The sequence below is a fragment of the Leucoraja erinacea genome, chromosome 34, assembly GCF_028641065.1.
Source record: "Leucoraja erinacea ecotype New England chromosome 34, Leri_hhj_1, whole genome shotgun sequence".
NCBI lineage: Eukaryota > Metazoa > Chordata > Chondrichthyes > Rajiformes > Rajidae > Leucoraja > Leucoraja erinaceus.
In genome coordinates, this window is record NC_073410.1 from 19,695,907 (window position 1) to 19,710,280 (window position 14,374).

Sequence of the window (14,374 nt, forward strand, 5' to 3'; positions counted from 1 at the left end):
TGAAAGGCCTGTTCTTGTGATTTTTTCTCGTCTATCAACGAGCAACATTTGACAACCCAAAGTGCAACATTTCAGATTAAACTCCATCTGCCATTTCTCAGAAAATTTCTACAGTTGATCTATATCGCACTGTATACTGAGACAGCCTTCCATATTACAACGAGTAATCTGCACACTAACTAACCCATCTACATTTACGTTCAAGCTGTTTATACTGATCCCTGTGGAACTCCACTGGCTAGATCTCCAGCCAGAATAATGTCCTTCAACCACAACCCTGTCTTCTATGAGTTCTGAGTCCATACGACCAATGTTCAGTATTCAGTATTTCTTTAGTATCATTTTAACTGAGTACTCGCACACACAGAGGAAAGAAAAAAACGTTGCTCGATCAGTTTCCATTCAGTGTAGTTAATAAAAAAGGATAATTACATAGAGCTTTAAAAATAAATTAAAATTACCACGTCTAAAAACAGAAAGTAGGCCTAAAATTTACAATAGAATAAAAACAGACATTCCGACCGACAGTGGCTTTACTTTGATAGGTACCTAACTGTCAAAGTATGGACGAGGTTGAATGTGTTGGTGAGCGATATTTGGGGAGGGGACAGAGTCCATTAATCAGTCTAATTGCCTGTGGATGTTCAGGAAGGAACTGCCAATGTTCAGGAAGGAACTGCAGATGCTGGTTTAAACCAAAGATAGACTCAAAAAGCTGGAGTAAATCAGCGGGGCAGGCAGCATCTCTGGAGAGAAGGAATGGATGACATTTCAGGTCGAAACTCTTCTTCGGACCCATGCGACCAAATCATTGTGAATCCCGTATATTTTAATTTTCTGGATTAGCCTACATTGAGGGTCTCCCCATGGGATATGTTCCTCAATTGCAGATTGAGCAACATACTTAAGAAAATCAAGTGGGCAAAAAGCGGGGCAGGACAGATACAATGACGGAGAATCCAAAGAAATATTGTGTATATTAAAGAAAAAAAAGACTAACTAAAGAGATTATTGGGCCCTTTAGAAACCAAAGTGGTCACCTAGATTCTTGATAAATACAGGTGTCAGAGATTATGGGGAGAAGGCAGGAGAATGGTAGGAGGGAGATTGATCAGCCATGATTGAATAGTGGAGTTGATTTGTAGCCTAATTCAGCTCCTATCACATGATCTTATTGTTGAGCTTCTACTGTTGTAATAACTTAAGTCACGCACAGTGATTAAGATCAAAGACTTTCTTAGCGTTACAGCATAGGTAACTTCATCGTAGCACATAACTCAAGAGTGAGAGAGAAAGGGCAGAGAAGCTTTCTGTTAAATTAGCGGGTATAGTTACAAAGTATGACATAACATGAGTAGCACTGATTTACATCCTCCCTCTTAAAGAATTAAATGTCTGTTCAAAACCATATGGCATGCATAGCCATTGATAATAAGCTGAAGGAAAGTCGAACATAGCCCGGGTACCTCATGTTGCAGGCTTGCAAACACGACCAGCACGTGTGCAATAAAGACCATCTCCGTGTTTCCCCACCGTGGACAGAGCCGGTAGCTTCATGGGTGACGGAGATTGAACCAGCATTCCCAGTGATTAAACCGGGGACTGTGGTGGAGGAGGAGGGGTAGTCGCCACTGGCAACGCAGCCGTTCCAGAGGTGGGTTGTTGTGCTGGTGTAGGCGGATCAATGCCAACGGACATGGACGGAAGTACGCTTGTACGGTCTGGGTAATATGGAGGTGGAGCTGGCTCATTCACAGGCAGGATATGTTGTCTGTTACACCTGTAGGTGCCGCCATCGGCACTGACCAGATATGAGCGTGGCTCAGAAGCAGTTCCAGAAATTACACCGATACGGTCATGGCCTTTGTCAGTTTGCAAATGAACCACCTGCCCCTCGGTTAATGGTGGCAGTGGCCTACTTGTTCTGTCATACCACTGTTTTTGAATGTCGCGCTTTTGTTGTAACTTGGACTGGACTGGACTTCCAATGGTGGAACCACCTGTGGCACCGTGGCTCGGGCCTGCCTCGACAATAAGCGGTGAGCGGGTGAACCCAAAATGGGGTCGCAGGAGATGTTGCGTAAGTTGAGTAGATCCAGGAACACGTCGAAATTAGCTCTGTACAAACGTTCCACGAGCTGTTTGGCACTTGAACAGCTCGCTCAGCTAGTCCATCCGACTGTGGATATTATGGGCTGCTGGTGATTTGGCGAAAACCCTAACGTGCAGCAAACTCCTTGAAGTGTTCAAGAAGGAACTGCAGATGCTGGAAGATCGAAGGTACACAAAATTGCTGGAGAAACTCAGCGGGTGCAGCAGCATCTATGGAGCGAAGGAAATAGGCGACGTTTCGGGCCGAAACCCTTCTTCAGACTTCTTCAAACTCCTTGAAGTGTTGGCTGTTAAATTGACTGCCTTTATCAGATAACAGTATGCACGGAGCTGCGTGGTCTGTAAAATGGCGAGCAAGTTTCTAAACCACACTGTGAGAAGTGGGGCTGCTAAGAAAATCAATGTCAAACCATCCAGAATACGGATCGACAAGTACCAGGTACTGCTTGCCATGCCATTCAAACATGTCAGTTGCCACTGTAGACCACGGGAGAGTAGGAGCCGGATGTGAAAGAAGTGGTTGCATTTGTAGATGAGGTGCCAAACTTAGCACATAACTCAAGAGTGAGAGAGAAAGGGCAGAGAAGCTTTCTGTTAAACTAGTGGGCATAGCTACAAAGTATGACATAACATGAGAAGCACTGATCTACACTTATGAATATTTCTCGTCTGTTTTACATGGAGAAAGTTAGGAAGCTGGGAATGTGGGAAGGTTAATGGCGATGTCTTGAGGATAGTCTGTATTACAGTCAAGGTGATGGTGGATGTCCTAAAGTGCATGAAGGTAGATAAATCTCTGGAGCCTAATCAGACATATCTAATGCCACTGAGGGAATCGAGAGAACAAACTGCAAGGGCTATTGAACTTCTGCAGGTGGTCAGTAAAGAGCATGTTGTCTGGTTGAATCACAGCGTGGATCAGGAATCCAATCCACCAAGAATGAAGGAGACTGCAGAAAGTAAAGGATCTTGTCTTGTCCATCATGGGCATTGACCTTCTCACATCAAAGGATCAACACTAAGCACCGTTTAGTGCACTAACCAAGTAAGGATATATTTGTTCTGTTCCCAGTGCATAAGACAATTAAACATTTGTGATTCATGAATGCCACATGGGCAACCCAAGTGTTGTTTATCGCCATCAGACCTTCACCAACGTAAAAACCAGTTCAATTAATTCTGCATCATGTCAAGTAATGGTTGAAAGCAGGGGGTACAGCAAAGGAAACGTTTGCAACAAGATGCTGCAGATGTTCTACCAATTGGTGGTGGCCAGTGCCACCTTCTTCGCTGCTGTGCTTGGGGCAGCAGGGCGAAGGCTGCGGATGCCAATAGGATTAACAAACTCATCAGGAAGGCTGGCTCTGTCCTGGGGTGTGGTTGGATTCAAGGGAGGTTGCTCTTCAAACTGCAGAGCATCCTGGACAATACAGCTCACCCCCTCCATGACACACTCATCAACCTGAGGAGCACCTTCAACAACAGACTGGTTCCACCAAGATGCAGGACAGAACGCCACAGGAGATCCTTCTTCCCTGTAGCTATCAAACTGTACAACTTCTCCCCCTTCTGTGGTAGGGTAGACTGACTGACTTCCCTCCTCACAAATCTTTGCACATCCCCCAATCCTTTCCAGTCCTCACTTTAATTTCATTTTTCATGTAATTTGTGTTTTATGACTTTTGACAGATCAATTTCCCTCCTGGGATAAATAAAGTTCTATCATATCGTTTGGTAGGAAACAAAATGAGACTATATCCCAGTTGTAACATCAAAGAGGTCACTTGGAATTGGCAATAAATACTCACTTATCAATAATGCCCACGTGAACAAAAATAAATACAGATCTGGAATATTCGTCTCCAGTTAGTTCAGAATGCTGCTGCTCGCCTCTTAACAGGGACTCGAAAGAGGGAGCACATATCGCCAATTCTGGCCTCTCTCCACTGGCTCCCGGTGCACTTTCGAGTTCATTTTAAGATACTGTTATTTGTTTTTAAATCTCTGAATGGGCTCGCCCCACCTTACCTCTCTGAGCTGCTCCACCCATACGCTCCTGCCCGGTCCCTCAGGTCAGCTGGTCAGCTGCTCCTGGAGGTACCGAGGTCTAATCGGAGGCTCAGAGGGGATAGAGCCTTCTCTGTTGCTGCTCCAGCACTCTGGAACACCCTGCCGTTGCACATCAGACAGGCCCCCTCATTGTCCATCTTCAAATCCAGTGTTAAAACACATTTGTACTCCCTGGCTTTTGACCATGCCTGAGACTTTGCTTCTGTTTTTATTGTTTTTAATGTTTCTTTATTTTACATGTCTTTTCCTACTATTTCTTTTGATTGTTATTATTGGTGTGTATTAACTTTTTTGTCAATGATTAGTGATGTACAGCACTTTGTTGCAACTATGATTGTTTTTAAAGTGCTCTATAAATAAAATTATTATTATTCACGGACTGAAAACTGCAGGGTTGGTTAACCATTGACACAAAATGCTGGAGTAATTCAGCAGCACAGGCAGCATCTCTGGAGAAAAAGAATGGGTGACGTTTTGGGTTGAGAACCTTCTTCAGATGTTCAGACGTTAACCATATAACCATATAACAATTACAGCACGGAAACAGACCATCTCGGCCCTACAAGTCCATGCCGAACAAATTTTTTTCCCCTTAGTCCCACCTGCCTGCACTCATACCATAACCCTCCATTCCCTTCTCATCCATATGCCTATCCAATTTATTTTTAAATGATACCAATGAACCTGCCTCCACCACTTCCACTGGGAGCTCATTCCACACCACTACCACTCTCTGTTAAGTAGTTGGATAACCAACAACTTAATGAAACATATGGAAATCTGGGCATTATTAATTGATGCAGAGAGTGCAACAGCCAAGAATTATGTTAAACCATCCCGAAACTCCGTTCAGTCCCAGCTATGGTACAGGATCCAATTTTGAGAAACACACTTCAGGCGTCACACTCCAGCAGACGGGAGTCCGAAGAATTCATTAGAATGGCTGCAGGGCTAAAGAATGACAATCATGTTCAGAAGTTTCGTTTTTCTCAAGAGTGAAGACTAACAACAGGGCAGTGAATTAAGGCGATGGTAAAGGAACCAGAAGAAGCTTGAGAACAGACAAAAAGTAGTGACAATTTTTAACTCACTTCTGATGACAAAGTTTCTAAATTGCTTCAAAAGTAAACTGGACAAATATTGAGGACAAATACTGTGATTTAGGGGGAAGAGGCAGCAAAGTAAGAGAACTGTCGTGTATTGCAATAAAGAGTTAGCTGCCGGCCCATGCCACCTGCCTTAATGTTCCATTAATATAGCCACAACAAGCTGGAGACACTCAGTGGGTCAGGCAGCACTGTTGGAGAAAAGGAATAAGAGACGTTTCAGGTCGGAACACTTTTTCAGACTCCTTCGTCTCATTGTTGCCCTCTCGTTCGAGACCAAAGTCTTTAATGATGAAGCTTACTCTCGGATTACCTGTTCCGTAGACCAGTTTCCGGAGATTTGGAGCTGACTGCTGCTGGACGAAGACATCAGCTGCACGCTGGGCTAGCCCTTCCTTCCATTTCAACAAACCTGAAGAGAGGGCAAAGAGCACATGCTATAATATTTTTTAACACAAACCACTTTAGGTGTTAACCCCAAAGATCAACACAAAATGCTGGTGTAACTCAGCGGGACAGGCAGCATCTCTGGAGATAATGGGTGATGTTTTGGGTCAAGACCCTACTTCAGACAGTCAGGGGAGAAGGGTGTGAAAACAGCAGATCAAAGCAGATGATGATAAGGAAATGTAGAATGGTTCATTGATAGCTGAGGGGATGGTGACAAGGATGGCGACAATCAGTAAAATGAATCAGAAGAACAGTGAAAATTTTGCCTGGGCAGCTTTCAACCCAGCGGTACTTCTCTAACTTCAAGTAACCCTTGCTTTCCCTCTCTGTCCGTCCCCCACCCACGTTCTCTGACTAGTTTCACTGTCCTTCTGACTCATTTTACTGTTTGTTTGCATCATTGTCACCTTCCCCTCAGCTGACAGTGAAGCATTCTCCATTTCCTTCATCATTGTCTGCTTTCATCTGTCATGTTCACCAGCATCTGCAGTTCCTTCCTACACATACATATACTGAAGGTGTTAATGCTGGAACGTTGTAGCGCCAGCAACAGCATCAACAACGGCTGAACCTCCCTGGTGACTGCCAGCCTCCCTAGGGCTGGTAGACCGGATCTCCAACCATTTACCAGCACCAGCGACCGGTTCCTGGGGTACTCCAGCCTTGCTTTAGGCAATCACCTCTCAAATCCCATGGAAGGTCAGGCTTGGGATAGAAATGAATTAAATAATTAAATCAACTATGGCAGGTTACAGGGCGAGGAAAGATTTCTGTGTTTAACTTTTATTGTTTTAATTTTATTTTTTAGAGATAAAGCATGGAAACATGCCCTGCTGTCCATTAAATCCATGCTGACCATCGATCACCCCTTCACACTCGTTCTCCGTTATCCCACTTTCTGATCCACTGCCTACACACTTGTGGTATTTTCAGCGGCCAATTAAGCTAAAATCTGAAGTTCTTTGGGATGTGGGGGGATCCCAGTGCCTCCAGAGAATGGGGTACTGATTGTGGATGATCTGCCATGATAACATAGAATGGCAGTGCCAATAAGAGGATAGTTGGATAACATGAAGGAAGCAAGTGACTGGGGTCATTGGGGCTTTGGAAGCTGGTCAGACTGGCTAATCAACATGGCTATGTACCTTGCTATTGCGATTATTTGTATTTTTGTAGGATTAGCAGTTATAAAAAGTGTATTGGGGAGAATGCAGACAGCACTGGAAGGCATAGGTGCTCCGAGAACGTTATTGGTAAGACAGGATGAAGTGTGTGATGAAGTAAAGACTGAGTATGTTGATTAGGTGCAGGTAGGTCTTTATTCTCTGGAGCGCAGAAGGTTAAGGGGGGACTTGATAGAGGTCTTTAAAATGATGAGAGGGATATCAGAGTTGATGTGGACAAGCTTTTCCCTTTGAGAATAGGGAAGATTCAAACAAGAGGACATGACTTCAGAATTAAGGGACAGAAGTTTAGGGGTAATATGAGGGGGATTCTTTACTCAGAGAGTGGTAGCGGTGTGGAATGAGTTTCCAGTGGAAGTGGTGGAGGCAGGTTCATTGGGATCATTTAAAAATAAATTGGATAGGCATATGGATGAGAAGGGAATGGAGGGTTATGGTATGAGTGCACGCAGGTGGGACTAAGGGGGAAAAAAAAGTTGTTCGGCACGGACTTGTAGGGCCGAGATGGCCTGTTTCCGTGCTGTAATTGTTATATGGTTATATGGTTATAAGAGTTTGAATGATTGGGAAGGATAGAAAGAGGTAGGAACATGGGGAGTTATCATGCAATGATAAAAGGGAGGAATGAAAATATGTAAAATTGGGGATACATTGGGACTAAGGTTCAAGTATTTCGAGTTAAGTTTTAATATCTTTATTTTGCCATAATTTAGTTAAGTTTCATTATCCTTGCTATGACATAATTTTTCCTGGAAAACATGTATTATGCTGTGTATAATTGTAATTGGGTAGAAAGATTGTCCCCACCTGTATAACCATGTGATCCTGTAGTTATTGGTCCAGAATCACCACCTTTTGTAAGTTACCTCCCACTATATATGGTAATTCCTTTGTTTGAGCACATGTGTTTCTCTGTGATCCACTGGGAGAGCTTTCTAGGGCAGTACAGAGAAACCTGGCCAACATGGTGAAATAAAGGATCATTTAAAGTATTCTAGTCGGTGAACGGACTAAGGGATATATATACCGGAATTATCAGTGGCAATGTGTACAGACCCAAAGTTGCAAAAAGGTGCCGGATCGTGCCTACACTCTTCGTGCAGTTCCAGAACAGGATCTATTCTATTCATGTCTTGTATAATTTGATTGCATAGCACGCAGAACAAGGTTTTCACTATATCTCTCTGTTCACTTGACAATAATAAACAAAACTAAAAGATGTGTAGAGGATTAATAACGATTTAGAGCTAGCAGCAGTATGAGCAGGTTGGGATCAAGGGAAGAAGGGCAACAAAATGGCTCAGGTGGGACTAGTGGCAAGATGGGTGATGTAGTTCATTTGAGGTGGGAATAGGTTTTAAATCAATTTTAGATTCAGCTACTGAGAGAGGAAGATAAAAATGAATATTCTTAGGTTTTTACAAAATATTCAAACCATAATAATGTCCCGAGAACTACCTTAACCAAAAATGCCCCAAAATAATTCCACCTACCTGGTGTTTCATCATTTGTGTCAGTCTTTTCTTCAATATCGCCTTTAAGTAATTCTTCCACGTTACCCGTTCTCCAATTCTGCAGACCTTCTGACAATTCTGGGCCTGTCGTGTTTTTCCCTGTCGTTTGCACAACCATGTTCGGACTTTCATCATCATCGGAAGTATCTGTCTCTGACATCGTTCGCCCTTCATCTCTCTGAATACTGATCAAACCTCTTTGCGAACTTTCCTCCTGTGTTTCTTGGTTATCAGAATGCAAGGAGCTCTCCGCAGAGTCACTAACGATGTCCTCTTCCCCATCGGACCCATCGGTCACTTCCGTCTCTGACTCAACCTCCAGGCTGTCGTCAGCATCAGCGAATGCTGGCCTTTCCTCTGCAGCTCCTGCGCACATCCCCTCCAGCAGCACGGCTTCGGGCAGCTGGGGATGACATCCTTCTCTAGTCTGCTTTGGACTGCTGCTTGTTTCTTCATCTTCACTCTCCGTTTCATCACAATTTTCATGCTCATCCTCCTCGTCACTTTCAGACATTTGCTCACAACCCTCATCTTCAAACACTGCCTTGCGACGCATGCGCTCACTCCCAGGATCCAACACCTTCTCCTCTTTTGGCATTCTGCATCTGTTTACAAAATGTTCATAGTTTTCATATGACTTGAGAATTAAGGGACAGGAGTTTAAGGGTAACATGAGGGGGAACTTCTTTACTCAGAGAGTGGTAGCTGTGTGGAATGAGCTTCCAGTGGAGGTGGTGGAGGCAGGTTCGATTTTATCATTTAAAAATAAGTTGGATAGTTATATGGACGGGAAAGAAATGGAGAGTTATGGTCTTAGTGCAGGTAGATGGGACTAGGGGAGAATAAGTGTTCGGCACGGACTAGAAGGGCCGAGATGGCCTGTTTCCGTGCTGTAATTGTTATATGGTTATATGGTTACATGGAAAATGTAGTTTTATATTTAAACAAAGCATAACCCCAGAATTAATGGGAAAGGAAGCTCGCAAAGGAATAGGAGAGTATGGCCAAGTATAATAGGGATCGATGTGAAAGGTGAGATGCGTAAGGAATTAAAAGTATTGTATATGAATTGGCAAAGTATAAGGAGTAAAGTGGATGAGCTTGAGGCCCAGTTAGAGGTTGGTAGATATGACATTGTGGGGATTACTGAGACATGGCTGCAGGTGGATCGGGCCTGGGGACTTAATATTCAGGGTTATACATCCTATAGAAAGTACAGGCAGTTGGGCAGAGGAGAGGGGTTAGCTCTGCTGGTGAGGGATGGAATTCAGTCCCTTGCGAGGGAAGACATAGGGACTGACAAGGTAGAATCATTATGGATTGAGTTGAGGAATTGTAAAGGCAAGAAGACATTAATTGGTGTTATCTACAGACCCCCAAATAGTAGGCTGTAAGGTGTAAGTTGTAGGGTGTAAGTTGCAGTAGGAGTTAAAACTGGCATGTAACAAAGGTAATGCCACTGTGGTGATGGGGGATTTCAATATGCAGATAGACTGGGAAAATCAGGTTGGTTCAGGACCCCGAGAAAGAGAGTTTGTAGAATGCCTCCGAGATGGATTCTTAGAGCAGTTTGTAATGGAGCCGACCAGAGAAAATGCAATTCTGGATTTAGTGTTGTCCAATGAACCAGATATGATAAGAGAACTCAAGGTAAAGGAACCGCTTGGAGGTAGTGATCATAATATGATTCGTTTTAATCTGCAATTTGAGAAGGAGAAGGTTAAATCGGAAGTGGCAGTGATGCAGTTGAACAAAGGGGACTATGAAGGCATGAGGGGAGCTGGCCAAGATAGACTGGAAAGGGATCCTAGCAGGAATGACCGTGGAACAGCAATGGCAGGAATTTCTGGGCATAATCCGGAAGACGCAGGATCATTTCATTCCAAAAAGGAAGAAAGATTCTGAGGGGAGTAGGAGGCAACTGTGGCTGGCAAGAGAAGTTAGGGATAGAATAAAACTAAAAGAAAAGATGTGTAGCACAGCAAAGAGTAGCCGGAAGCCAGAGAATTGGGAAACTTTCATAGGACAACAGAAGGAAACAAAACGGGCAATACGGGCTGAAAAGATGAAGTACGAGGGGAAGCTGGCCAGGAATATAAAGGACAGTAAAAGCTTCTTTAGATATGTTAAGGGAAAAAAAGTAGCAAAGTCAAATCTGGGTCCCTTGAAGGCAGACACGGGTGAAATTATTATGGGCAACAAGGAAATGGCAGAAGAGTTCAATAGGTATTTCGGATCTGTCTTCACTAAGGAAGACACAAACAATCTTCCAGATGTACTGGAGGACAGAGGATCTAAGGGGGTAGAGGAACTGAAATATATTTTCATTAGGCGAGAAATAGTATTGGGTAGGCTAATGAGACTGAAGGATGATAAATCCCCTGGGCCTGATGGTCTGCATCACAGGGTCCTCAGGGAGGTGGCTCCAGTAAAAGGATTAGTCCAAGTCAACATGGATTTATGAAAGGGATATCATGCTTGACTAATCTTCTGGAATTTTTTGAGGATGTGACAAGTAAAATGGATGAAGGCGTGCCTGTGGATGTAGTGTATCTAGACTTTCAGAAAGCCTTTGATAAGGTCCCGCATGGGAGACTGGTGACTAAAATTAGAGCACATGTTATTTGGGGTAGAGTGTTGACATGGATAGAAAATTGGTTGGCAGACCGGAATCAAAGAGTGGGAGTGAACGGGTTGTTTTCAGAATGGCAGGCAGTGGCGAGTGGAGTGCCGCAAGGCTCGGTGTTGGGTCCGCAACTGTTTACCATATATATTAACGATTTGGAAGAGGGAATTAGGAGCAACAATAGCAAGATGACACAAAGCTGGGTGACTGAGCTGTGAAGAGGATGTTAGGAGGTTGCAGGGTGACCTGGACAGGTTGAGTGCGTGGGCAGATGCGTGGCAGATGCCGTATTTTTTATTTTTTTTTATTTTATTTATTAGAAGTGAGTACAATGCATTGGTACAAAAACGATGTTAACATATTACATTCTCAGTACAACTTCCCTTTTTTTTTAAAGAGAGAAGTGAGAAAGGAGAGAAGAAAAAGAGGTTGTGAAAAGTGAAGAATAGATTAGTGAGCGTGGGTGAAAAACCAATAAAGAAAAAGTGAAAGAGAAGGAATAAGTGAAGAAGGAAAGCAGCAGGGAGATTATTCCATTGCCACAGTGAGGTGTGTTTTTTAAATATTCTAAATTATCTTTCACCCATACCTGAAACTGTTGGTTTTCATGATATTATGTCACCACATGAATCCAAGAAATCAATAAATGGGGACCAACTCCTTAAGAATAGGTCTTGTTTGTCTATTAGGAGGAGTCTAATTTTTCCCAAATGTGCTGTGTCCAGCATATTACTGATCCACATTTTAAATGTTGGTATATTAGCATTTTTCCAAAATTTAAGTATGTTTTTTTGCTGGTATTAACCCATAATTGAAAAATGAGTTTTGGTATGTATTTAATTTGTTCCCATCTCCACTTACTCCAAATATAATCATTTCAGTATTAGGCTCCATTTTTGTCTTAAATAGCTTTGAGAATATATCAAATATATCACACCAAAATTTATAAAGTTTTAAATAAGAGACAGATGCAGATGCAGTATAATATAGATAAATGTGAGATTGTCCACTTTGGCGGCAAAAACAAGGGGGCAGATTATTATCTCAATGGGGTTAGGTTAGGTAAGGTAAGGGGAGGTGCAGCAAGACCTGGGTGTCCTTGTACACCGGTCACTGAAATTTGGCTTACAGGTACAGCAGGCAGTGAAGAAAGCTAATGGAATGTTGGCCTTCATAACAAGATAATTTCAGTATAGGAGTAAAGAGGTTCTTCTGCAGTTGTATAGGGCTCTGGTGAGACCACATCTGGAGTATTGCGTACAGTTTTGGTCTCCTAATTTGAGGAAGGACATCCTTGTGATTGAGGCAGTGCAGCTATAGTTCACGAGATTGATCCATGGGATGGGGGGACTGTCATATGAGGAAAGATTGAAAAGACTAGGCTTGTATTCACTGGAGGTACACAAAAATGCTGGAGAAACTCAGCGGGTGCAGCAGCATCTATGGAGCGAAGGAAATAGGCAACATTTCGGGCCGAAACCCTTCTTCAGACTGATAGGGGGAAACCCTTCTTCAGACTGATGTATTCACTGCAGTTTAGAAGGATGAGGGGGAATCTTATAGAAACATATAACATTATGAAAGGACTGGACAAGCTTGATGCAGGAAAAATGATCCCAATGTTGAGCGAGTCCAGAACCAGGGGCCACAGTCCTAAAATAAAGGGGAGGTCATTTAAGACTGAGGTGAGAAAAAAACGTTTTCACTCAGAGAGTTGTGAATTTATGGAATTCCCTGCCACAGAGAGCAGTGGAGGCCGTCACTGGATGGATTTAAGAGAGTGTTAGATAGAGCGCTAGGGCTAGTGGAGTCGAGGGATATGGGAAGAAGGCAGGCACGGGTTATTGATTGGGGACGATCAGCCATGATCACAATGAATGGCGGTTCTGGACGGGAAAGGAATGGAGGGTTATGGTTTTAGTGCAGGAAGATGGGACTAGGGGAGAATAAGTGTTCGGCAGACTAAAAAGGCCGAGATGTCCTGTTTCCGTGCTGCAATTGTTATATGGTTATATGAAGGGCTGATTGGCCTCCTCCTGCACCTATTTTCTATGTTTCGAAATACTGTGAATCATTCAGACACAAGAAAGTGCAGATGGTTTGTAAAAAGGGCACAAAGTATTGGAGTAAGTCAGCGGGTCAGGCAGCATCTCTCGAATACATTGCTCGGCGATGCTTTGTGTGAGGATCCTTCTTCAGAGCCAAACCATCACCTATCTTTGTTCTCCAGAGATGAGTTACTCCTCTCTGCAAAAAGACAAATTGACTCCAGCACTTTGTCTTTTTGCAGTGAATCGTTTTATTTACTTGTTTAATTCACTTTCACTAGGAGATCATGAGTTCTACCTTTAACAGCCTTAATATTTGATGAACATGAGCTAATCTGCAGCCTCAGATCTCCAGCAACCCAACTTCAATACTGAGCTCAGCCGCCTCAGTTAAAGAGCTTTTCCTATAATTTCCCACTCATTTTCTCCCACATAGAACAGTACAGCACAGGAACATAGAAAATAGGTGCAGGAGTAGGCCATTCGGCCCTTTGAGCCTGCACCGCCATTCAATATGATCATGGCTGATCATCCAACTCAGTATCCTGTACCTGCCTTCTCTCCATACCCCCTGATCCCTTTAGCCACAAGGGCCACATCTAACTTCCTCTTAAATATAGCCAATGAACTGGCCTCAACTACCTTCTGTGGCAGAGAGTTCCAGAGATTCATCACTCTCTGTGTGAAAAATGTTTTTCTCATCTCGGTCCTAAAGGATTTCCCCTCTATCCTTAAGCTGTGACCCCATGTCCTGGACTTCCCCAACATCGGGACCAATCTTCCTGCATCTAGCCTGTCCAACCCCTTAAGAATTTTGTACGTTTCTATAAGATCCCCCCTCAATCTCCTAAATTCTAGCGAGTACAAGCCGGGTCTATCCAGTCTTTCTTCATATGAAAGTCCTGACATCCCAGGAATCAGTCTGGTGAACCTTCTCTGCACTCCCTCTATGGCAACAATGTCCTTCCTCAGATTTGGAGACCAAAACTGTACGCAATACTCCAGTTGTGGTCTCACCAAGACCCTGTACAACTGCAGTAGAACCTCCCTGCTCCTATACTCAAATCCTTTTGCTGTGAATGCTAACATACCATTCGCTTTCTTCACTGCCTGCTGCACCTGCAAGCCTACTTTCAATGACTGGTGTACCATGACCCCCAGGGCTCGTTGCATCTCCCCTTTTCCTAATCAGCCATCATTTAAATAAGTCTGCTTTCCTGTTCTTGCCACCAAAGTGGATAACCTCACATTTATCCACATTATC

At 43.4% G+C, this 14,374-nt stretch overlaps 1 protein-coding gene across 2 annotated transcripts in view; it reads right to left on the reverse strand.

The window, feature by feature from the left end:
* Positions 1 to 14,374, reverse strand: part of bms1 (BMS1 ribosome biogenesis factor) — a 120,737-nt gene that overhangs the window by 69,307 nt on the left and 37,056 nt on the right. For both annotated transcript variants that reach the window (XM_055661955.1, XM_055661957.1), the window contains exons 10-11: positions 8,416 to 9,041; positions 5,602 to 5,700 (exon numbers count right to left, since the gene is read on the reverse strand). In XM_055661955.1, coding sequence (XP_055517930.1) covers positions 5,602 to 5,700; positions 8,416 to 9,041 — 725 coding nt within the window. The remainder of the gene's footprint in view (positions 1 to 5,601; positions 5,701 to 8,415; positions 9,042 to 14,374) is intronic.